The sequence below is a fragment of the Diabrotica undecimpunctata genome, chromosome 3 (genome assembly GCF_040954645.1).
Source record: "Diabrotica undecimpunctata isolate CICGRU chromosome 3, icDiaUnde3, whole genome shotgun sequence".
Lineage (NCBI taxonomy): Eukaryota > Metazoa > Arthropoda > Insecta > Coleoptera > Chrysomelidae > Diabrotica > Diabrotica undecimpunctata.
The window spans coordinates 117,255,677-117,283,059 of NC_092805.1; the positions used below are offsets into that span (position 1 = coordinate 117,255,677).

At 34.0% G+C, this 27,383-nt stretch overlaps 1 protein-coding gene across 1 annotated transcript; it reads right to left on the minus strand.

Moving 5' to 3' along the window:
* On the minus strand, window positions 1-27,383 carry LOC140437282 (trypsin-1-like). Its single transcript, XM_072526713.1, has 4 exons — window positions 27,226-27,383; window positions 14,699-14,981; window positions 8,072-8,280; window positions 1-290 (listed from the first exon to the last, which is right to left on the minus strand). Exons 1-4 carry the CDS (start codon window positions 27,284-27,286, stop codon window positions 37-39), a joined length of 807 nt encoding a protein of 268 aa, XP_072382814.1. The 5' UTR covers window positions 27,287-27,383; the 3' UTR covers window positions 1-36.

Genomic DNA, 27,383 nt, shown 5'->3' on the forward strand with positions numbered 1-27,383 from the left:
TTGATAGGGATTTTAAAATTTATTTAAATAATGTTGTTACAACTCGTTGTCGTGTTTCTTGATCCAATCGACAAAATGACTGACCCTGGTAAATACTGACGGAGCACCTTCCCTACCACATGGTAGAAACACCCAAGAGGCCAATCCAACCAATTGTTCATCTAGAACTAAAGGACCACCAGAGTCTCCTTCACAAGTTCCATGGTTTTGCTCAGGATTTGCTGTACATATATTAGATGTGGTATTATATGGGTTGAGTTTTTCGGCCTTATTACATAACTCCAAACAAGCTGTAACATAATCACATTAATGAAAAATACAGTAATAATTAATATAATAATTTTAATAGGTAGATATTTTAAATAAACAAAAACATAACAAACATGTCTCTAACCACAAAACCTCTTTTAGTTATTGTTAATAGGCCAGATAGCTCAAACGATAAAGTGTCACTATCACGCAGGAGCAGGAGCGTAGTAGCTATTAAATAGCGGAAATAAGCAACAACAGGCATTACAGGTCCATGGCCCATAAGGGAATTATATTAAATAAAATATTAAAACTAGAACAAAAACAAAATCTATAAAACCAAGTTAGGCCCCAACTAATGATATATCTACATTTATTTTCAGTACTGCTCAGTATCTGGCGAAAGCGTGCCAGTTATGAGCATTACAAACTACTCTCTCTTTCTAGTAGAGTTAATATTTGTCTTTTTAAATATTCCGGCAATATGAAGAAGACGTTGAGTGGATCATCATCATCTTCATTGGCTCCACATCATAGATTGAGTCTGTTGAATTAATCCTCCTTCTCCTTATTTATTGAGCTCTTCTCTGTGCCATCTTGTGTCATATGGATGGCTTCATGTATGGATTTCCCACCAGAGTCTTATACTGCCAACAGTTCCATGGTCCCAGTTCTTCTAGCTATATGGCCGAAGTAATGCTCGGTTTACATTTTTTGATTGCCTGTCTCTTATATGAAGCTCTTCCGTCATTGACAGGTTGGTTCTATGTTCTGTCCAGGACACGCGGAGAATTCTTCTATAGACCCACAGTCCGAATTCTTCGCTTATCCGGCTTAACCATTCAGTGATGGTAATCATTCGGACTTCATTCGCTGCTAGTATAAATGTGTCATCTACGTATCGCAGGTTGCTGATTTTTTGCGTTCTATAGTAACTCGTCCTTTCCATTCGTCTAGTACTTTTCTCATTATATATTCAGAATCTATGTTCTACAGTGTGGAAACCACTTATGGAATAAAATTGTTTGTGTCCTTATTATAGAAAATAATAAAAAACGCAGTTGTTGGTGTGTTGACATTTTACATTGAAATAATAAATTACTAATAAAAAGCTAATTTATTGCAGAAAAAAAATGAAATATTTAACTGAGATCCACCGAATTGAGACATGATGATCGGTTACGGGGAAAATTGTAAAAGTCAAGTTGAAGTAGCAAACTTATTTAATCAGAGGTATCCTCAGTTGCCTAATATTGCACAAGGTACTGTGTCTAAATTTTATGCACAACTCAGAGAACTTGGACATGTCAAACCATTAAAAAAAAGAAAACCGAACTTCACTGAAGATGAGGTGAAAGTGGATATTTTGTTAAGTGTTGCAGAGAATCCAACGTCAAGTTCACGTCAAATTGCACGTCAAAATATTGTGAGTCACACAACTATCCTAAGGTGTCTACATGCAGAACAACTTCATCCATATAAATCGACTTTTGTACATGAGCTAACAGAAGACGATCCAGATCATAGAATGGATTTCTGCGAAAGAATGATGGATAAAATTAACACAAATGAATAGCTCTTGGCACAATTTTTTTTTTCTGGTAAATCAACATTTACATTGAACGGAGAGGTAAACCGACAAAACTGTAGATATTGGTCAGCGGAGAATCCTCATTCGATGCGTGAGACACATACTCAGTATCCTCAAAAGTTAAATGTTTGGGCAGGTATCATAGGAGATCATATTATTGGTCGTATATTTGTAGATGGTAATTTGACAACCGAAAAATATTTAAGCATGCTAAGAGACGATGTTCTTCCTCAGTTGGCTAACTTATATCCTAATAAAATAGATTCGACCCTACCGCATGAAACTGTCTGGTTTCAGCAGGACGGTGCAACATTCCATTATGCTTTAATGGTGAGAAATTACTTGAATGAAATTTTCTTCAATAACCGGATTGGACGAAGGGGTACTATTGTCTGGCCAGCTAGGTCGCCAGATCTTACGCCTTTGGATTTTTTTCTGTGGGGTTATCTCAAGAACAAAGTATATGCAACATAACCAACTAGCATTGAAGACCTCAAAGAAAGGATAACTAGAGAAATACGAAATATTTCACCTCAAACTTTAAACAAAGTTCGGGACGAGTTTTATAGGAGACTGTTATTGCCAACAACAAGGTGTAGAACATTTTGAGCATTTATTTTAATGTAATCCAATCAATTACCTATGAATTAATTGTCTTGAAGAAAATTATACTTAATTTCAAAATTTCACTTTATATTATTCATAATAGACCCTTTATGATATGGTTCGTTGAGATCAGGTTGTTAAAGAACTTTTAAAAACATAAAAATATACAGGGTGTTTCATTTAAAATACAGATAATGGACTATGCCAGACTTGTGTGGATCACCCTGTACATTTAAATTTATGTCTAAAAAGCCAACATTTAAATTTAAAGGTTAAGGTATCTCAACGTTTTTTATTATTTTCTAAAATAAGGACACAAACAATTTTATTCCATAAGTGGTTTCCACACTATATAATAATGGTGATAGTATGCAGCCCGGTATAGTTCCTTTGTTTATTTTGAAAGCATTAAAATATATTTCGTGTATTTTACCTTTGGCTGAGCTTTTATCATACAGATTTCTTATTAGGTCAACTAGCTGATTAGGTACTCCTGCGCTGTAATTTTTGTCTAACCTATGTCGGTTATTACTTCTCTATTATGGACTTGAATAACTTGAAGTTATGGTTTAAACTTTCGGGCCATATATTCAACTTTTTAAATAATTCATGACTTTCATGGCGGTTTGCATGTTGCTCCAGTTCTTGACACACATTATTTATATTGTTTCTATCTCTGGTGCACATACCTTTTATTCTCCTGTTTAGTTCCGCTATTTCTTGAGTGTAACTTCCTGTTTTTGTGGTATGTTCAAGCATAACTCTTCTTATTGTTCTGAAGCTATTTTCTTGTGGCATTTTAAAGTAATTACTATTTAAATGGGAATAAACCACAATTAAAGGTTAAAGTACGTTTATTGACGTTTCAATTTCCACTTCGGAAATCGTTCTCAAAATACCTAATTTTGAGAACGATTTCCGAAGTGGAAATTGAAACGTCAATAAACGTACTTTAACCTTTAATTGTGGCTTATTCCCATTTAAATAGTAATTATAACTCTTCTTTTTTCCACTAATTCTAAGGTTTCCCCTGACATCAAATGTTTGTTCTTTTGGGTTTTACGCGGTGTGCACTCTTTTTCTGCTGAATTTATCCAGGTTTTTATTCCATTTCACGTTTTATTTAAGTCTTCTAATATTTGTGGTTTTTCTTTGTTTATCAGTTTTATCTGGAATTCTTCTGCATTACTTACTCTTGTCTGTTTTGTCTGATGTATTTTTCTAGTTGTGTGTAGTTTGAGCCTGCAGTTAATTTTGAACAGTTTATGATCTGATCCACAGTATGCTCCAGGCATAGGTTTTAAATTTAATACGAAGATTTTCCATCTTTTTCGTACGAGTATTATAGTCGATTTAATTTGTATGTTCTTTATTTGGACTAGTCCTTGTTAAGAGCCTTTTTGTGTGACGTTTATAAAGTGTATTTGTTATCACCAGTTTGTTTTTACTGGAAAACTGTAGGAGACGTTAACATCCCACCTTGGCGTTAAAGTCTTCAATAATATATACTGGCTATTTTTGTGGGATTTACTTCAAGATGTTTTCTATGTTACTGTTAATATCGTTCATATATTCATCTGGGGCATCTGTTGTGGGCATATATACCTGAATGACATGGAAATTTTCTGGTTTTATTTCTAATGTTATTTTTATGAGTCTATCGTTTATTGAACCATATTACCTGATATATTTCGATACTGTTTATAAGTATGGCTACTCCATTCAATTAATATAATATTGATTCAATTAATATTCTCCATTAATTCCTATTTCTTGCTTTCGTTCTCCTGTTTATAGTTTTGAGTTCTCCCAAGTTCTCTTGTACTTTTTTCATTTATTGTATTTTAACTGACTCTGGGGCCGCTTCCCATTCGTTGTTGTTGAGTTATTATTTTTACGGGTTCAGAGTATTTAATGCGCTCCACATGACCTTTCTATGTTACTCTACCAAACTTTATCAGCTTTACCACATTAGTGTCTCCATAGGCTTGATACAATTCGAAATTGCATCGTCTTCTCCAATGTTATTTTCGCATACACCACCGTATATTATATGTCGAAGGACTTCTTTTAAATATTGCTAATTGCGATTTGTCTGATTTTGACAATACCCAAGTTTCTGATCCATAGATAAGCACTAGTAAATATATCTGATTTTAGATGTCTCAAAAGTCCATTGTATGCTCGATTTGCTAGATAGATTCTGAACAGTGGACCTTACAACAGAACAAAGAAAGAAAAAAGAAAGGAAAGTTAAAAATATGCATAAAATATAGTCGTTCACCTGTCACTATACTACCTGTACTAATGAACTAGTTAACAGTGTAGCAGTATCTGAGGGCTCATGAGAGTAGAGTATGGGTATGGGGAAAATTTCTCGGACCATGGGAACTTTCTCATCGGCGACATCCTTTGGCGTACCGCCAGGTGGGGTAGGCGACATCGTTTGATGTACTAGGTGTGCTAAGTGGAAATTTGAGCCAACTGTCATTTAAATTGTCAATTCGTCTTCTTCTCAATTCTCTCAATTCAATACAGTAGCCTTAGATCCGGTAGTGAAAGAAGAATCACCTAGAAACGAAACGACACATCATATGAGATTCAAATTGACACCATTTGATGGAAAGTCCTCTTGGTCCATATACCTTAGACAATTTGAAGCTATTGCGATAGCCAATCATTGGACAGAACAAGAAAAAGCTGTTTCCTTGACTGCTGCTTTACGATGCTGCAGATATCCTAAGATCGATTCCTAAGGGCCAAGAAAAATGTTACCAGACCTTGTTCACTCGACTAGACAAACGTTACGGAGATGCCCATCTACAACAAGTCTACAAGGCGCAAATAAGAAGTAGAATCCAACGAGCAAGTGAGAGTTTGCAAGAATTTGAAGCAGATATTGCTTGTATGGCGCTGTTGGCCTATCCAGAGACACCAGACAACATTTTGGAAGAAATTGCTGTAGATGCCTTCGCAAATGGGTTAAGAGACAGTGAACTACAGAAAGCTTTACGACTAGCAAGACCGAAAGTTTTAGATGAAGCGCTCGCTATTGCCTTGGAACATGAAACAGCTAGTCAAGCTTCACGGAGCTATCGAGTACGAACCTCTAAAGAGAGCGACGAACAAAACGAGAAACGTCTGGAGGAAATCGTACGGAAAGTAGTTCGTAACATGATGCCGAAGAGACGTGAACCCAGATGTTGGAACGGCTCAACAGCTATAAGACGCTCAAGCAGATGACCCATGTATAAAAAGAGTATTGGATTGGATGCGTCAAAGTGAAAGACCTCTTGGCAAGACATTAGTGCATGTAGTCCAGAAGTCAAGTGTTACTGGAGCCAATGGAATTGCCTAGTGCCGAAAGATGGTCTTCTGTATAGAACCTTTGAGAACGATGATGGTACAGAAACTAAACTTCAGTTGACTGTACCTAAAAGTAAAGTGTCAGAAGTATTGCGTCAGGTGCATCAGGTGGACACTTTGGTATTACGAAGACTTTGCAAAAGGTTCGAGAACGGTTCTATTGGGTGAACTGTAAAGATGATGTAAGAAGATGGTGCCGGAAATGTGAACTGTGTGCAACCAGTAATGGTCCAGTTGGTAAAAAGAGGGCACCCATAAAACATTACAATGTTGGTAGTCCTATGGAAAGAGTAGCAATCGACATTGCAGGTCCACTTCCAGAGACGAATGATGGAAATAAATATATCCTGGTAGCTATGGATTATTTTACGAAATGGACTGAGGTCTACGCGATACCAAATCAAGAAGCTGCTACCGTTGCAGAGTTACTTGTTAAAGAATGCTTCAGCCGATTTGGTGTTCCTTTGGAGATCCACTCCGACCAAGGGCGAAACTTCGAGTCAACCCTTTTTCGAGACACCCCTGCATCCTCAATCAGATGTAATGGTCGATAGGATGAACCGAACGAAGGGTAAACACCTGTCCAAAGTTGTATTAGAACATCAAAGAGATTGGGACCAGCACATTTATTTATTCCTAATGGCCTACCGCTCGGCCGTGAATGAAACTACAGGCCAGACTCCAACCTGCCTGATGTTAGGTCGTGAAGTTCGTTTGCCCTGCGACCTAGAGTTTGGCTGCAGACCTTCCGAAGAACATGTTGCAAGCGAAGATTATGTCGACCGCCTGAAGTTAAGAATGAATAACATTCATGAACTTGCCCAACAACACATCCAGTTAGCCAGTGACAGAATGAAAGATCAATACGATTCTCGATGCAAGAATGAAAGCTATGAAGTAGGTGATCTTGTTTGGCTTTATAATCCACAACGTCGTCTTGGCTTGTCTCCTAAACTGCAAAGACAATGGGAGGGTCCGTATGAAATTAAAAAGACAATAAATGACGTAATATACCGAATTAAGTAGTTGCCGAAAGGTAAACCAAAAGTTGTTCACATAAATCGTCTTGCACCTTATGCTGGCTCAAGTGAAACAAAGGAAGCCCGAGCACTTCAACATGAGATCAAAGATGACCGGCGACCAAGCTTTAATGAGTTTATGTAAAATTACGCAGAGAAAAAGAGTGCTAGATTCGACGTGACGACGGAAGTTCAGCAGGATCTTTTTAGTGTTCCGCATAACGTCTCTCTAGCCCGCTGTGTTGCCCAAGATCTTGAGATGACTAAAGGAATCTCATCTGTATTTTATAAGAAGTTCGGTCATTTAGACGAGTTAAAAAAATCAGCAGCCTAAAGTTGGAAGCGTACTGAGATTAGAAGATGGCCCTCGATCTTTGTTGTATATGGTGACCAGGAAGTCGTATACAGACAGGGCAAGCTACGAGGATATATGGCGTGCTGTAACTAATTTGAAGAAAATCGCGTGCAATTATGACTTCAAGAATTTGGCCTTACCCAAGATAGGCCATGCACTAGATAATCTGGATTGGAAGATTGTCAGAAGCATGCTTGAAGTGATCTTCCGAGAAACCGGAGTAAGAATTACTGTGTGCTGCATTAATCCGAAGAGATCGTGTCCTTCAAAGACAGTGGACTGTTATTTCTTTCTGAAGGGTTCATGCAGAGCTGGAGGGTCCTGTAGATTCCGCCATCCTGGGCCTACATATAGAGTTGCTGATCGGGACGCTCAGATTTAAGAGGGGAGCAGTGTTACGAACATGCTTTCGGCATGGCCCATGTAACGGTTGCATTTTGAAAAGGCATCAAGAACATTCGCGATGTATCGAGTGCGAGAAAGAACAGCACGTCACGTAGGCGAATTAGAGGTGGGACTACCCCAGAAGATTTGAGAATAATACTTTTTGGTATATATATGTAAGGATGTTATGAGTGAGTTAGTTGTTAAGATATTACCGAACTGTAAACTTTTAAATAAATATATTTATATAAATTCGAACCGGTCGTTTTATTTAATCTCGCTACAATATTAAAAAAGGAAAAATGGGACTTGAAATAAATGAAACAAAAACCAAGTACATGACAGTCAAAAGGATACTTGACAATGAAAATAATATCACAATAGACAACTATACCGTCGAACATGGAGATGCCATTAAGTTATTGTAAAGATTTAAGTTTCATAATTTCATAGTTTTCTTATTTATCAGATGAGATTAAAATAGCTAGAAAAGAAACTTACTTTCTTCATCGGGAATTTCCGATTCTTGCCATTGTAATGTATCAGGGAACTGTGGGAATAAATTTCCTGCCGATTGCCCCCAACCAGACGATACTCCTTTTCCTATGGCATTAAAATCCTGGATGGGAAGAGCTATTGGTTTAACTCTGTCATTAAAAACCCAGGATTCGTTTACCTTAATTACGCAGATATCGTTTGGCTGTACACCACTAAAATGACAAGAAGAATTCATTAAATATGTTCTTATCAAAGTAAAAAATACAAAAATTTAAAATAAAGGGTTTGTAAATTTCATTTTTATATTAATATGAAGTCCAGAGAATTGAGAATGAAAGACATTGTCCTCCGAAGCATAGGGGGTTGGAGGCGTCGGGTCTCCTACCCATCACTCAGGAAAGAAACATTAAAATCATGATACTATAACCAACAAGATAAGATATTGCACATACTGAAGAGAGGGGAGATTGAAGTCGTGACGTAGTTGGAAAGTGATGTCCGTTTAGTTTGAATGGTTCGCAGTTGTTAACTAAGTTTATTTTATATTTTATTTGTGTAAAAGTAAGATCTACCTTACTAAAAAGTGTAAACATGAGGTATGCTGGTTTCAATTGTGAAAACGATAATCAAATTAAAGTTTTGCTGATGAAATTAGATTTTTTTGGTTTTTTTTATCTAAGAAATGGGTACATTTTTGTCGCTGGTCTGGCAATTCAATATGCTCACTATAAGAATGTGTTCTATATGTTTTACTAGTGATGATTTCGAAAGATATTTCATGACAAAGAGTATACCAGCAAGAATAGAAGAATTTTGAAAAAGGATTTAGTACCTTCCCTTTTAGGAAACAGATTAGAGGAACCCTGAAAAAAATTACGTAATGCTAGATTAGTGGAGAGAAATGTTAAAAACAGTATTGGCAGTTATTAGAGAAGGAAACAACGTAGGTATTTTGTGTAACAACTTTGTGTTTCTTAATTTTTTCTGAATGTTCTTATGTGAACTCTAGAAGGTGAAATGTAGGGAAATAATTCCCGAACTTACTGAAAATTACTGAAAATGTCAATTTAGATGAAAGTGTTAAACAGCTTTTTTTGGAAGTACAGTAAAACCTCGATATAACGTACCTCTATTTAACGGACTTCGGATATAACGGACAAAAAATCCGGTCAAATGTAAAAAAAAATAAAAACATACTGTTAATATTACACATGCTTCTCATATATGTAATCAATATGGCATAAAAAAGCAAAATTTCGGACATAAAAAAACAAAAACAAAATAAATAAATTTGCATTCACGTGTGATGTAGGAGAGCATAGCAATCTTGGAAAACGAATAAAATTGGCTCGTGAAACTTCACTGGACGAAGCAATCTTAAAATAGTATGGTCAACAACGTTCTAGTGGGATCCTGGTCCAAGCAGTCGAATTAAAATTTGCTGCAATTAAATTAGCAAATCATATGGACATACCAGGGCAAGTTATGGATGGCTCTGGCGCTTTCGTAAAAGGCACGGAATCATAAATAAAAGAATTTACGGCGAAGCTTCAACTGCAACTAAAGCACAAACAGAACCTTTTAGGCAAAAATTAGTAGCACATATAGCAAGTAAGTAACGAAATGCTATTAGAATCTTAGATTTACAATGTTGACGAAACTGGTTTGTTATGGCGTACTTTGCCTGAAAGCGCACAAGCCTCCAAATATGAAAAATCGGATTCTGGAAGAAAAATTAGCAAGGACAGGATCTTGGCACTGCTTTGTGCTAACGCTGATGGATCGCATAGATTGATACCTGTACTGGTTGGCAAATCTCGTAAACCTAGAGTTTTAAAAGACATAATGCATCATATGCCCCTTTCATATTATAGCTCTAAGAAGGCATGGTTCATCTCAGATATTTTCAAAAACTGGTTTTTCAAAGAAATTGTACCTCCAGTGAGAAAATTTCAAGAGGAGAAATTGGGAAGACCGTCAGAAGAGGTGAAATGTTTATTGCTTTTAGACAACGCTCCTGCTCACGCCTCTGAAAATATTCTACGTTCAGAAGATGGAAACTTCAGGTGTATGTTTTTGACAAAAAATACAACATCGCTTATTTAACCCATGGATCAGGGAATAATTTTGGCAGCCAAACGAATATATAGCAGAAAGTTTTTAGACGAAGTAATGGTTGTATTGTACGATCGAGATAATGCAGAAGATACAAGAGCGCAACGTACCTTGCAAAACTTAAGGTCTTACAATTTAAAATCAAAAATTTTTAATTTTGCTGCAGCATGGGAGGAGGTGAAAGAGCAAACATTAAAAAATGGTTGGAAGGATTTGTTTGATGGCCAAGATGCAGACATAGATTTAGAAGGGTTGAAAGTTACTAATTTCTTTAGGACAATACGTAATAGGTAATGCCGGAGAACATGTAGCTGAGGAAGATGTTTTACAATTGCTAGAAGTAGATGAAGGTGACCCTGGGTATCAGGGTACCATCATGACTGAAAGTGAAATAGCAGATGAAGTTATGAACCTTAAAAATGAGGACGGAAGCAAACAAGACTGTTAAAAATAAAGTTATCAGAGGTAAGATCGCATTTCGACGATCTAACAACATTTATTGATTATTAAATTAAACTGTATTTAGGGAGTTGATCATAGAAAAACAGCAAACATGGAAAGAGAACACGAAACTTGTTCAAAACGGGATTACCGACAGCAAGCGCGTCGATATCCACAGCAACGTCACTTCACGACGAATGTCCGAAGACAATTACTTAAATAGAATTTTGTTTGTATTTTGTATTTTTTATATACATCTAATTACAGTGTACATATATATTTTCAAAAAAAAGTATTTTGATTTATTTTAACCATATTTTTATATAACGGACTTTCGGCTGTAACGGACGACACCCCCCCCCCCCACCAAAGTAGTCCGTTATATCGAGGTTTTACTGTAGTTTGTATTTTAGAATTAGAAAATTAAATATTGAGTTGAAAAAGACTGCCAGGATACGCAAACGAAAATTTAATAAAATAATTCAATGATTACAAAAAACACCAGTAGCCGGTATTCCGGATTACAGTAATTAGACAGTAAGGCAGTTAATTATAATCATTGTTTCTGGGTAGTTTCATCCCCGATTAGACGTGATCAAGAATTTTAACCGTTGGAAAATATTTTAATATTGAGTTGTTTAAGAGATGATCAAAACATTCTAACATTTAAAAAAAATTAAATCTTAATGTACCAACTGGAAGCAAATCTAGTGCAAAGAAATTTTCTAAATTTCTTCCAAATATTGTATTGTAAAGCAGGCCGGTTAAGTATTTTAATAGGCCTATGTATATTGTAAATTAATGTAACTAGTAACCTAACGAGGCCTTATTTCCTACAATACAGAGACACTGGTAACATGTATTGAAATTACCTATTATACTATATTATAGCGGTTAATTATCTGTGATAGGTAAAACAAATGTATACTGACACTAAAATGTTTTCGAATACTTACATTGAAGTTTAATTTGTATATTGCACATATTTGAAAATATTTATTTTTTGCTTGTATCAATAAATAATTTTTAATAAATAGTTTTGGGATATCCTTGTGTACGATCCCTGTAATTATTAAACCTCATAAACTTATTTTCGTCTAGATTCTTCTTATAGTTTTCTTAATATTATATTGTTCTTGTCTTTTGTAAACAAATGTATAAAAACAAAAATATAAACAAACATACAAATCCCATTTACCTTTGACACGAATTCAAATTGAACTCTCCAATTACGTCATGCGCAAACACGACGTATTTGCGCTACGGGAAGATCCTATTTTGTCATTTGTAGTATCATGATTAAATTTATAAAAGAGCGAAAGCAACAAAGCATCCGAACCAGGAAACATGAAAATGGAATTGTTGAAATAGAGAGGAGAATGGTCCGTATCATGTTTTTGAGTCTTGTTCAATAAAATTGAAAGAGTAGAAGACATTCCAAGTGAATGGAAATTATCATACATACCGTCCATATTTAAAAAAGCAGACAAGAGATCGACTAATAACTATAGATGGATTACTGTAATGTCATTAACTGCAAGAATCTTTTTCGCAGTAATAAAAGATAAAATAGAACATGTGAATAACTACAGTAAAGAACAATCTGGATTCTGAAAAGCCAGATCATGCCTCAACAATATATTTATCATGAGACATCAAGAAAAACAGAGAGAAAAACATTGAAACACACATGGAAAAAGCGTATGACAGTGTATCCAGGAAACAACCATGGAAAGCAATGAAAAGGATGAACGCCGGTGAAAAATAGATAAATATAACACAAATATTATGTAAGGCGACAAAGGCACAAACAAATATAGGTAATAAAAAAACCAATCGCTGTAACAAAAAGTAGCAAACAAGGTTGTGGCCTATCACCTACAATTTTATATCAACCTACGAGATATAGAAATGAAAATAGCACTAAGTACAACGCTACGATCATGTTCAAAGAATGTCAAGCCATAGGTGGCCAAAAAGAGTAATGAAATAGCAACTTCCAGGAAAAAAAACGGAGTGGAAGATCAGTTATGAGATGGAATATATATATATATATATATATATATATATATATATATATATATATATATATATATATATATATATATAACGTTTAATGGAGGGAGATCTCAGAGAAAGTGACTGGGAGAATAGAAAGCTGTGGAGACCTCATCACCATGAAAACCACAATATTCTTAGTAGGTACCAAAAGATCATAAGTTGTTCTAAAGGTTTAAAAATGTAATTCTTCTAAAGGTTTCAAATTTTCTACATAAATATATAATTTTCTGTTAAGGACGGGCACTTTCCACTAAAAAAAACTGACGAAAGTTATGTTTATTCCCAATCCCGGAAAACGTTTAAACATTATCTTATACAGAACAATTAGTGTTATTTCCAACAATTACCTTAACAAGAAGATGTCAAATATCTGGATTTGTATTTAGATAACATATATTATATAAAGTAAACATATATTTGCTAAAACAAACTAATTGGGACCTATACTAAGCAAAATGTACAAATTATTCTGAGAATGAGACTAAACCAATAGAACTGCTTAAAACTAACCGAACATATCAGTGCATCGTTTCTACACTTCTGTTTTTGTTGAAAACGCGTCCAAGAGTATCAAAGTTGTACGTTTGGGCCGCTTTGATTTATCGATGTAAAACCTGGACAATTAAAGTCAAAAGTTAGAAGTGTTCTAGTTGTGGTGTTACCGTGGCGTTACTCCGGTTGATCATTCAGGGCAAAATAGAAGGAAAATGCTGGGTCGGAAGAAAAAACTGTCGTGCCTACGTAACATTAGACAACAGTGGACAGGGTAAATAGTCGAGGAATTGTTCCATGTAGCTACTGACTGAGAAGCACTCCAGCAGCTTCTTAACATAACGATAGTCAGCGCTTAAAAACAAGCATGAGACACAAAGAAGAAGGAGTATTATTGGTTATACAAATTGTAAATTTATTTGGATATCATCACAAGACACATTAAATAGCAATGGTGGCAAAACGCATCCCTGTCGTACCTCTAAGTATTTTTATTTCTTGGGATATATTTTCAATAACGTTTCTTTACTTATCGTAGCGTATTCTGTTAAACGCTTGTTAAAAATTGATAAAGCACTCATGTATTTCCTGATTCCAGAGATTTCTGTGTAAAAACATTAAAAAAGAGGGCTTCTCTGGTATCTAGTTCTTATTTGAGATTCAACTGTATATTACACTAATATTTGCCACACTCATTCATTATAATATATTCGCTCCGTGCGTGACTGACGCGACACCTACCGCCTTCATCTGACAGTTTTGGACCTACCAATTTTCAGGTTAAACATATGACATATGTTTGACATTGTTAAATACATGCGAAATTGACAATTATTAATAATTAACTTTTTAAATATATTTTTTCAGTTTATGTACAAAATAAATGTAGTATCAAAAACTGGGTTTCTCAAAATTCATCATAATATATCTTTTCAACCACAAACGGAAGAGAAAGGGAAAAATCTAGTACTGGCAAATCAAGTTTTTCACGTGAAAGAGCATATATTTAAAAAATAGTAATAGTAAAAGTTATGATATAAAAACTAAAGTCATCAGGCACTCTGCAGTTAGCTTGAAGCCTTATAAACTATCATTTAAGGTAAATTATTTAAATTTTTCCTATTACAATTGCATAAAAATGAAGTTATGTGATATTAACTTTTTCATATTAATAGCACGGATCCATATTTTTCTTTTCTCTAATTTATATGTAATCTTTGGGAACCTATAAAAACTACACTTACTATTTTTGCTATTATTAGCACAATTAAATACGCAATATGTATTTGCACACATTTTTGATAAAATTTATGCGTAAAAAGGTAGGTCCAATTGTGTCATATTTCGCCGCTACGCACGCTGACATCGTTTCAAAGTACCCCTACCATGGTCACGCACGGAGCGAATAATAATCCGAGTAAAACGATTCTGTTTCTTTAGGATTACATAATTTTTTTCTGTTTGTTGGTTATTACAAATTATAAAAATGTATGGTTTATGATCCACATCAATCAAACTTACTAAGTATAATTTTCATGTATGTAACGCTCCTCAACTAATCTAACTTGCGTGTACTCGTTTTGGTCATGCACCTTCAATATCCCGGCGACTACATGAAGGCTAGGATACATAGTCCAACAGCAATGCCCTGCGGTAACAATCCAGTTTGGAGAAATGATAGAACCTCCACAGTAGTGCTGGTAGCCAAAAGGCCAGCTGTCTATCTGAAGAGATACCTGGTATGGAAACTGTCCTTCTACTGCGTCCTGGCCCCCAAATATTCCATAAGTTGAAAGTGGTGAACCTGTAAATTAAAATAAATATGGCGATGAAAATAATTATTTTTAAAGAAATATATTTTTTTATTTTTCAATAGGTATCTTTTTTTAATTTGTAACTGGATTTCCTATAAGTGTTGGCAAACCATTTTTAAACTGGACGCCAGATTTATGATACATGAATCCAGGTTTATTTATTGCTGAAATGGCGCTTGCTACCGTGGCAGTAATTGCCAAAGGAGATGTAGCAAAAGTTTTTCTAACAAACGTACAAAGCAGATGAAAGTCAGAAAGAAATAATTCATAGAATAAGATAAAACATTGCACCTGAGCTAATTAAATGTAGCTCCACTAAATTATTGGAGATGTTAAAAAAGATTTTCACGGATGTCTGAATAAAGAAGAAACTCCGCAGGACTGGCTTAATGTCTATACAAAACCAATATGCAAAAAATAAACGGCGAATAATGACAGAAACCATAGAGAAAGCTCTTTTATTCCCACTATATTAGTGAAGACTAATGCATTTTCAGAATCGGAAGATCAACAATAAACAACCGATTTACAATGAAAATACCATAGTCCAGTCGTCAAAGACAAAAATGCCACCCAACCTCTAAAAATCATACGAACAAGCTGAATTTTGCTGAGAATGTCAATTTTGGAACCCCAAAAAATGCAAAAAAGTTTGTTACTCCTACCCCCGGGATTCCAGTAAAACCACCCTGTGGCGCACCGAGGGGGGGGGCTTTGGGGGTTATACCCCCCCAGTGCATATAAAGTAAAAAATATATAAAGGGTTGTGTTCCTCTGCATTTCTTAGCAATAGAAAAGAGACATCAGTTATAAAAAAAGATTAACATAACAAGCATAATATTCGATATACTGACGATACTGTGATAATGGCAAGAACAGCGGAAGATCTACAACATCTAGTTGAAAGTATGAATGAGATATGTAATAACTACTGCATAAGGATGAACGCGAAAAAAAACCAAATATATGACCTTCAGTAAGAATCCAATACATGACACTAGTATCGCAATAAACGGTACCCAACTCGAAAAAGTAAGCGAATACAAATACTTGGGAACCCTCATCAATGAAACAGGTGACCAAAATCACGAGATAAAAAGACGTATTGAAATTGCCAGATCTACCTTTATAAAAATGAAAAAATTATTTTGTAATCGTGATATTAGTATTCAGCTACGAACTAAAATGTTAAAATGCTATGTATTCAGTACTTTGCTTTACGGTGTTGAGGCATGGACTCTTAAACAGAGGAATATTAAAAATCTTGAAAGCTTTGAGATGTGGTGCTACCGCCGTATACTAAAAATAAGTTGGGTGGATAAAATTACAAATGAAGAGGTAATACGCAGAACAAATAACAATCCAGAAGTTATACTGAATATAAAAAAGAGAAAACTTGAATACTTAGGCCACCTAATGAGAGGACAAAAGTACACATTCCTACAAAATATAATGCAAGGAAAAATCCAAGGACGCAGAAATCCAGGCCGTAAAAGAATGTCCTGGATGAGAAATTTAAGAGAGTGGTTTGGCTGTACCACTAACGAAATATTCAAAACAGCAGTAAATAAAATTAGAATCGCCCTAATGATATCCAATCTCCGATAGGAGAGGCCCTCAAAGAAGAAGAAGATAAAAAAAAGAAAGGGAAAGATCAACGGAAAGAAGGATCCCGAGCCTAAGGGAGTGGGTAAATTGTCCGTTTTAGTTTAGGGCGTATCTTCAAAGGTTCAGAAAAACAGATAGAGGTAAATACCTATACTGCGAATATTCCGACGTTGTTACTCACACAATGCTGGAGTGTAATAGATGTACAGTGGAGAGAAACAGAATGTATAAAGAAATAGGTATGAACCCTGTGACTGTAAGAGAGATGATCGTGAAGATGACGGAAAGTACGGAGGGATTGAATAGTATTCACAATTACATCCGAGCAGTCATTAAAAAGAAAAAAGAAGAAGAGAAACACCAACCGGGCCAACGACAGAGATAAGATCTAATTACTATTTTAAGGGGAATAAATCGCAATTAAAGGTTAAAATAAATTTATTGACGTTTGAATTGTTGATCTTTGATCTTGCACTGATAACTTGTTTATACTCCAACAATTAATAGCAAAAAGACTAGCGGTTGGTACCGAAGTACATCTAGCCTTTATCGACCTAGAAAAGGCGTAGGTTACAGTTCCAAGACTTAAATTGTGGCAAGCTTTACAAGAACTCGACATTAGTCGAGTTCCATACCTTTTAGGAATAATCACAGAAGTATACAGGGATAACACTTCTTTCTTCTTCTTTTGACATCATAACCCTGGATGAATCTTTGCCTGTCTGGCTATGTCCTTCCATTCAGATCTCTCTTGTGCCCTTCTTCTCCATTGTCTTATGTTCATTGTTTTCAGGTCGTCTTCCACGTCATCCAACCATCTCGTTCTGGGCCTTCCTTTTTTTCGCCTTCCTATGGGCTTCCATTGTAACATTTTCTTTGTTGTTTTTGCATCGTTTTGTCTCTGCACATGTCCCAGCCATGACAGTCTTTGACTTTTCACAAATCTTACAATGTCATAACCTTCATTTAACTCATTAACCTCGTCGTTTCTCCTGATTCTCCATGTGCCATCTTCCTCTTGTAACGGGCCATATACTTTCCTCAGTATTTTTCTCTCGAATGTCCTGAGTTGGGCTTCATATTTTTTCGTCATTACCCAAGTTTCACATCCATAGGTTACTACGGGTCTAATCAGTGTTCTGTATATAGTCATTTTGGTTCTTTTGTCTAATAATTTCGATGTCATCAATCTTTTATTAGCATAGTATGTACGATTCCCGCTGGAAATACGTGCATTAATTTCGCTACTTAAGGAGTTATTCTGATTGATTTCTGTGCCGAGATATGTAAAGGCATCCACTCGTTCGATAGTATAGTTGTCTATTGTGATATTATTTTCATTGTCAGTTATTCTTTTGACTGTCATATACTTCGTTTTTGCTTCGTTTATTTACACACAGGGATAACACTACTTACCTAAAAATCAGAAATAGAGTATCAGAGCCAATAAAAGTAACTAAAGAACTGAATCGAGGATGCATTACTGTTTAATTTATATATTGAGGCAGCCCTCCAAAATTGGAAAAATCACTGCCAGGGAATGGGAATCCCCATAGGAAAAGACGTACTGTTCTCCCTGAACTTTGCAATGTTTATTTGAACAAACTATGAACAAAATTTGAACTATGAAAATTTTGAACAAACATGTTTAATAGCACTTTGTGTGTAGAATGAACCGTTCTCTCAGAAATAACATTTGAAGCGACCGTCAATTTTGAATGCCAGTTACGCGCGTGAAATCACTTTTTTAAATAAAATTTATATCAAATTTACGCTAAAAATTTAATATCTTTTGATCAGACTTTCCTGTTGACAAAAGTCATTATATCTTTTAAAGGTTCAGCGGGCAGCTTTCGCATGTAATTTTTTGCATTTTGCCGCAAATGAAGTCAGTTTCTATAAAACTGTAGTAAATAAACGTTGTGTTATGTTTGCTATGTTTTACGATTCTCATGAGATAAATAAAATGTATCACTTCCATTGAACGCTCGCTGCGGAATTTCCATTGCTAAAGCCTAATTTTTAAAACCTATAACATGAAATTTCGATTTTGACTTTTGGGAATATATAAGAAATATGCGTAAAAAACTCTGAATTTAAACTATCAACTATCTATCTATCTCACGTCAATGGAAATGCTTCCATTAAGACTCCATTGGATGGAATTTGTACCTGAAGTTATATAATTTTGAAACACGTGCTTGTGCAATTGAAAAGAAGTAGTTTTAAACATTTTAGCAGTTTTCATTTGAAGTATAAGGACGCTACGAGAATTGTAAACCGCCACCAGAACTCGAGCGGAGCGCACGTTACGTGTTTTGAAGGTCTACCTTAAAATTCCAAGTCTCCCCTAGTTATAGCGAATATATGCAATCAATAGTACAAAAATTTAGCTTCAATTTACCGTCTTTGAATGTTTCAAAATATGGTCGAAATCTAAAGTTATATATGTTTTTGTGAAAAATAAGTTAATCGTTATATTTGGCCTTATACTTGAAATAAAACGTTTAAGACAGCTTCTTTTCGATTACACAAGTACGTATTTCAAAACTACATAACTAACTACAAATTCCACCTAATAATGTCTTTGTAGAAGCATTTCCCGTGCCGTGAGATTGTTTGTAATGTAAAAGTTTCAATTTAACGTTTTTTAGTCATATTTTAAATGCTTCATATTTGTTGCTAAAAGTCGAAATCGAAGTTGTATGCTATATGTTTTAAAAATCAGGCTCTAATAATGGAAACTTCACAGTGACAGTTTATTTTAACTGCTTTATAGAAACTGACTACATTTGAGGCAGAATGGAAAAGTTGTATACGAAAGCTCACTCTTCACTTTTAAAACGGATTTTTATTTTGTTGATAGGACACTCTAATCAAGAGATATCGAATTTTCTGCTGACATTCAAAATCGCTGGTCACTTCAAACGTTAAATCTGAAAGAACGGATCATTCTACACAAAATGTTTGTTCAAAATTACCATAAACCATATGCCCGATAAAGGAGCTATGGAGTAAGATGCAGAAATCAAAATAAAACCTTCGTTAATAAGAGCAATCCAGAACTATTATTCAAATAATACAGCATCAGTTAAAATAGAAAACAAACTAAGTGAGAAATTCAATATTACGAAAGAGTGTTGTTTATCAAAGAAAATACAAAAACATGGAAATACAAATAGACGATGACATAAAATTTACACTATTCTTTGTCGATGACCAGCTTATGATAGAAGATATTGACGATTTAAGTTATATGGTTAGAAAACTACAAATGACATATGAAGAATGTAACTTGACAAAGAAATTACAGAAATGGAATATCTGGCAGTGCAAAAAACATAGTCGAAAACATAATTCTGTAGACTAGATTACACGAATGAATAAATAGATTAAAATATTTGAGGGTGTCATTCACAAAGGATGGAAATAGCGACGAAGATGAAGCTTCCGAGACGATGTAAACGAAGTTATCAAAGAAAAACACAAAGGAAGCGAGCACTCAAGATAGGAAATTTTGGAAATTAGGGACAGGAAAATAACGTCATACTGTTCTAAAAAACACAGTAATAGTTTTTTATTAGATATTTCTGTTAATCGCCAAATTTAGTAAACCTCACTTGACTGAATAAGGATTAGTATCACCAGTGAATAAAATATTGGAGATAGTACGATAAGAAAAAAAGCATTTCATAATTTAAATTTAGTCTTCTTCTTCTTCGTCAAGCATTTTCTATCTACTCCTGAATTTAGGTCGCTCCCAATTGCTTCCATCTTTCTCTATCTTCCTCCAATATAATCCACTCTTTGCCTGTCACTGCTCTTATATCATCTACTAATGTCTTTTTAGGTCTTCCCATGCTTCCTGTCGTTCCTTTGGTCTTCATTCTAGGGTTCTTCGTGTCCATCATCATATTGTCATCATATCTGTCCATCATCATTTTTTCACGATATCCCTAATCTTATTTTGGTTCTTTGGTTTTAAGACTCCTGGTTCTTATTTTTGTTGACTTCCACAAAGCATTTGACATAGTGGAAATAGTCGCTATCTTGAAGGCACTATCGGCTATCTTAAAAGCAGAATACGGAATAGTCTATAGATATTCGAATATTATTCGAAATATATACGGAAATGCAACAACAACTATAAATCTTCATGGTCTGACTAAGGATATAAGAATTGACAGAGGAGTGTGGCAAAGAGATACTCATCACAAGAAGATACTGTAGCTAAAACTATTTATAACAGTCATGGAGTACGCTATTAAATGATTAGAGTGAGACTCAAAGGGTATTAACATCGATAGGTAGAAACTAAATCATCTCCGATATGCCGATGACATTGTTCTCATAAAAGACTTAGAAGAAGTCAGAGTTAAGATACAGCATGTAACACAGAGAGTTTAAAGGGTTTAAGATAAGCTATGGGAAAACAAAAATGATGATGAATATTATCCCTAATGAGGTTATAGAAATCGAAAAAGCGCCCATAGAAATAAGATTAATGCAAAATAACCAAACATGTGAGCTACTCAGAGTAAGTTTAGGTTAAGTTGAATACGGAAACATGAGAGATGTGTTTAAAACAAATTTCTCAATTCATTTTTAAGAAAAGTTTTCAACCAGTGCGTTCTACCACTCCTCAAAAACGGAGCAGAAACCTTAACTCTCACAAAAATATCAGCGGAAAAATTAAGAAGGACACAACGTAAAATGGATAGATCAATGCTTACAAAAAGCTTGAGAAATAGACTAATAAATGAGGAAGTTTCACGGATGGCGAGCAATTGAGCACGATGAACGAGCGGATACAAAAGATCACTTGAATTGTGCAAAATACAACGCTGATGTAACGGCGACAGCAAGTACTTCATCCATTAAACATTTTTTTAAAAGGATGATCCCATTCAAAATGATGTAATTGTTGCAGCAAAAGAGGTCACATTCGCTTATCACACAGCAATGCATAATATAAGTTTTAAAATATCTGATTGTAGAGCTTGCGGATTTTCTAAGTGGCTATGACTTTGAAAATATCTGCGCGTGGGCTCGTCCAAAATTATTAAAATTTGTACGGTCGAACCGTAAATTTGTACTTTGCGCATGCATAACTCATAGCCGTTTAGAAAATCCACAACCTCGAAATTGATATCAAAATTATTTGAATCAAAATTTGGAGTTGTGAGAATTAAATGTGATGCCAAAATTTTAAATGTGTTAGCAGCTCTGTCTATGTCAGAGTTACACATCGATTTGCAGAAGGCTTTTTTTGTAAGTATCAAAATTGTCAAAAAAGTAGGTGCATTTCGTGGGGACAACTGTAATATAAATTTTGGAGGTATACACTGAAGAGGACAAAATAATGTTTACAGTAGGCACATACAAGAACTCACTGTAGATATTGTAGGAATTGGATGTGATGCACATACTGTGCACAATACACTTAAAATGCTGCGGATGCTTTGCCAATCGAAATTGAGGCAATATTTGTCAAAATATATAAACATTTTTATATCTACACAGTTTGTGTAACCAAGTGAAAGAGTTCTGAGAATGTGTGGATGTGAAATATAAAAACCTAGTCCAACTTGGAAGTATCAGATTTCTTTCTCTGTTGCCGGCAATTGAAAAAATTCTAAATATATTTGACGGACTAATATCATAGTTCCTTTACCAAGAACAAACCACGTACAATGCGTGATTCCTTTGAAAGTTTGACGGGTGAATTATATTTTTGGTCTGTTCATGGACAATTAAACAATTTTAACAAAACTCTGCTACTCATGGAAAAAAGTGGAGTTTGGGAGATACGAAGATTTCAATCTAATCTTGAAGAACGTATGGATAGCAATTTTGTGCCACAAGGTGCAAATCATTTACTATTGAGGAAACTTAGTAGTAATCAGGAAACTGATTTAAAATAGAAGTAACTGATTTTTACCGACGATGAAGTTCGTACGTTGAATTGTGAGAAGACAGTTTCGAAGAAACCAAGATTTTCGAATGGATTAGACTGAATGGTGTATTGAAATGGGACGAGATCAAACAATCTGCTGAAACTATAAACGCAATACACGGTTCCGACGATTGACAAAAGATTATTACTGATAACCTTTTGATGTGTTGTCACTTACTAAAACTTTTATATTTCGACGACGATGCAAATTGAGTATGTTGACAAATGGGTTTAACTATTTAGATATTTTCACATCGATGCGCCCAACCTGGTAAAAATGAGGCAATATATTTTGTACTTACTAGGCACGCCCGCTCCTTTAGAGCGTGTCTTTTCGATGATGACCAAACCACCCTTAATGGGAACGATTCTGCTGGCTTAAGGTTCAAGCTAGCAGAATTCAAAAAAAGTTTTTTGTTGATGGTATATTTTTTCACTAATTTATTACCACCCTAATATTTTTTCACCATCAAACCACCCTTAAGGGGAGCGATTCTGCTGGCTTACGGTTCAAGCTAGCAGCATTAAAAAATATTTAGGATATACCACAGTGTTCTGTTAGGTTTTTACGAATTTATTACAACCCTAGTAATTTTTCACCCCTTACCCCTTTAACAAAAATTAAATAAATTTGTTTTATTTCAAAAATAATTCAATACATTTACACGGTGTGTGTGTGTGTGTGTGTGTGTGTGTGTGTGTGTGTGTGCGAGTATGTGTGTGTAAAACACTTTTGTTGTAATAATTGGTATATTTAATTAAAAATTACTATTTACCTATTACTTATTAATTACTTACTAAAAGTACTACACATTTCACTGAAGATGGACTGATAGTCCGAAAACGTTTTGAACTTAATCCTTTTGGATTTTTAAAATTTAATTAAATATACCAATTACAACAGTGTTTTACTTCAATGTTCGAGTTTTTTAACTAGATGATATACAGACAACTCACGGGAATCATCCCTTTTTAAGGTTTGTTAAAAAATAGGCAATGTACAAAACAACTATTTTGCAATGTTTAGCATATAAAAAAGTTGCAGTTGGTGTTTGTAAAAATTCTAGCATTTAAAGATGAATCGATGGTACCGTGGAAAGTTAGACTTAGTTTTAAACAATATATTAAACAAAAGACATAAAAGACGATATCATTGTTAGAATTAATTCGTAAATTAATTTATAAAAAAGCAAAGAGAGACGGAATATCGCACGCGAACATTTACCTATAAATTATTGCTAATAAATCGGACAAAAGCAAAACGAAAACGAAAAGATGCAGAGTATGTCCTATCCTAAAACTTAGAAAAAACCCAATTTATGAGTGTGTGGATTGTGTCGAGAAACCAGATCTCTTCGTTGGCGATTCTTTCAAACATTTCCATAAACAAAATAAATAGGGTAATATGTTTTTGTAATAACCTTTAATTTTTAACTATATTCAACTGACAATGGATGAAAAATCGACAAAGAATTAAAATACAAATATCTTTAAATTTTTAAAATGCTGCTAATATAAATTTATTTTACTACGCAAATAATCTATATCAGCTGTTCTGACCAACCGGTAATTTCGGTCTCATTTGAATATACCTACTTGAAATATTTATATCCTAAAATTTTTTCCAATATAAATTCTTTATGCTATACACCTAATCTTAAAATTATGTTTTGATCAATCGTTAATACTCTTCTTATTTAAATAATATTAAAATATTAAATACATAAATTATTTTTTAAATTTTCATGTACCTAATGAATACAAATCTTTTAATCTTTTAACAATAGGCGCGCAAGGGCCCGACCCTCCTTTACAATTAGTTAAATAATGTAATAGACGTAATAAAATTATTTCAATTTGAATATTTCTTACCTGGTAATTTATTCTGTGAAATATAAAAATTCCATTGTATTTACTAAAACTCAACTTGATTTCAGTTATTTTATATTCATAAAAGGGACCTAAGATTCGATTTCGCTTAGCCATGTAGTACGTCTCGAATCAGAGTCAATTTTTTAAAACAAGTAAAACTTATAGTTTTTGGAATAAAGTATTTTCATATTTTTAATATTTAAACATTAAAAAAATAATTATTAGTTAGTATAGAATACCATTTGAAAATGTTTTTCAATTAGGGTAGTTGAGAAAAACATGACTAGGCTGGTAAAAATATAGTAAAAATCTAGCAGAGCACTCTTGTGTTTCCAAAAAGATTTTTTATTCACCTAGCGTCAATGTGTATCTTGTTGAATGTTTCCGATTACCTGAGACTTAGGGGGTCAAAAATTATAAGGGTGGATCAAATTCAGTAAAAACCTGGCAAGCAATTTATATTTTCAGTTACAAGTAGAATACAGTAAAATTATAAAAATAGATTTTTTATCACCTTAAATTTTAACGTAGTAGAATTATTGACTCCTCATAGAGGGTAGTTGAAGGGTGAAAAATTACTAGGATCGTAATGTATTAGTACAAATCTGGCATATTACTGTAGTATCTCATATTTCCGAAAATATTTGCTTTGCATTCAACTAGCGTAAATGTGTAGATGGTGGAATTGGTGAAGTTGGTTAACATTTAGTAAAAACTAACCAGAGCAGTTTCTTATTTTATTTATAAATAGTATTCAGTAAAATTATAAAACAAAACTTTTTCACCTTTAATTTAAACGTAGCAGAACTATTGACTTCCATCAAGGGTTAGTTGAGGGATAAAAAATTACTAAGTTGGTAACAAATACGTAAAAACTTAGCAAAACACTGTGGTATATCATAAATAATTTTTTTAAATTCCGCTGGCTCGAATATTAAGCTAGCAGGAACGTTTCCAAATAAGATTGGTTTAGAGATGGAAACTTATCAGGGTGGTCAAAGTTTAGTAAAAACTTAACAAAATACTTTTTTATGTCAGTTGTAAGTAGAGGACAGTGAAATTGTAAAAAAAGATTTTTTTCACGTTAAATTTTATCCTAACAGAATTATTGACTTATCACAAGGGGTAGTTGAGGTGTGAAAAATTACTAGGCTGGTAATAACTTCGTAAAAACCTTGCAGAATGTGTGGTATTTTTAAACTAATTTTTGTTAATCCCGCTGGCTCGAATATTAAGCTAGCAGGGACGTTTCCAAATAAGATTGGTTTAGGAGTGAAAAATTATCAGGGTGATCAAAGTTTAGTATTAACGTAACAGAACACTTTTTTATTTCAGTTATAAGTAGAAGAGAATGAAATTGTAAAAGAATATTTTTTCACCTTAAATTTTAACCTAAGAGAATTATTGACTTCCCTTAAGAAGCAGTTAAATGGTGAAAAATTACTAGGGTGGTAATAAATTCGTAAAAACCTAGCAGAATACTGTGGTATTTCAAAAATACGTTTTTTTCTAATTTTGCTGGTTCAAATATTGAGCTAGTAGGAAAGTTTCCGAATAGGTTTATGTGAGCAAAATTAGCAGGATGGTCAAAGTTTAGTAAAAACTTAACAAAACAACACCACCCTACTAGGGTGGTAATAAATTCGTAAAAACCTAGCAAAACACGGTGGTATATTATAAATATGTTTTTTTAATTATGCTATCTTGAACCTTAAGCCAGAATAACCGCTCCCATTAAGGGTTTTTTTTTGGTGATGAAAAATTATTAGGGTGGTAATAAATAGTAAAAAATGGGTGAAAAAATATGCCATCAACAAAAAGTTTTTTTTTAAATTCTGCTAGCTTAAACCTTAAGCCAGCAGAATCGCTCCCATTAAGGTGAGTTTGGTGGTGAAAAATTATTAGGGTGGTAATAAATTAGTGAAAAATGGATGAAAAAATATTCCATCAACAAACAGTTTTTTTTTTAATTCTGCTAGCTTGAACCTTAAGCCAGCAGAATCGCTCTCCTTAAGGTTGGTTTGGTGGTGAAAATTTATTAGGGTGGTAATAAATTAGTGAAAAATTGGTAAAAAAATATGCCATCAGCAAAGTTTTTTTATTTTATTATTCTGCTAGCTTCAACCTTAAGCCAGCAGAATCGCTCCCATTAAGGATGGTTTGGTGGTGAAAAATTATTAGGGTGGTAATAAATTAGTGAAAAATAGGTGAAAATATATGCCATCAACAAAAAGTTTTTTTTTTAATTCTGCTAGCTTGAACCTTAAGCCAGCAGAATCGCTCCCCTTAGGGTTGGTTTGGTGGTGAAAAATTATTAGGGTGGTAATAAATTAGTGAAAAATAGGTGAAAAAATATTACGTAGATTAAATTGGATTCCGCTCGTGTGTCCCCGCTAGCTTAAGGGTCCTAGCTAAAAGCCGCATGTTGGACTCTAGCGTACAATCATTACTATACTGTAAATTTAACTTTAATGAGTCATGCAACGACTTTTATGAAAAAAAAATACATTTTATTAAAAAAGTAGGTACACAGAAGTGAGACATATGAATGGTACAAAAAATAGATATTTAAATAATATAAGAAATAAAATTGTTTATAAGGATATTACACACAAGGGACATGAAATAGAAAATCGATGACACAATCTAAGAAATAAATTATCGATGGGAGATAAATTAGATTAAATAAATTGATATCGACAGACGACACATGGAACCATGGATTATCATTATCAAAAAATTATAATAAAACTGAATGCATCATTAGTAAGCCAGAAATCTAAATTAGCTAAACTTACCTTCGATAGTATAAACTACAAAAAGTAACAAAAGAAAGATGGAATTTTTCATGGTGATCATGTTCTTTGCTAACCAAATAAAACTTAAAAAATTATTATCAAAGTAAAAATGTAATAAAAGAATGTCGTTTATAACCACTTTATAAGATATCTTTTTA

Excerpts from the sequence above, each read along its gene's own strand:
- LOC140437282 (XM_072526713.1), bottom strand. The coding sequence starts at position 27,286 with ATGATCACCATGAAAAATTCCATCTTTCTTTTGTTACTTTTTGTAGTT. Across the intron at positions 8,281-14,698 it reads ATACATGAAAATTATACTTA|TGGTGTACAGCCAAACGATA; the intron begins GTAAGTTTGATT and ends TTGTCATTTTAG. Across the intron at positions 291-8,071 it reads GGAAATTCCCGATGAAGAAA|CTTGTTTGGAGTTATGTAAT; the intron begins GTAAGTTTCTTT and ends ATTATGTTACAG.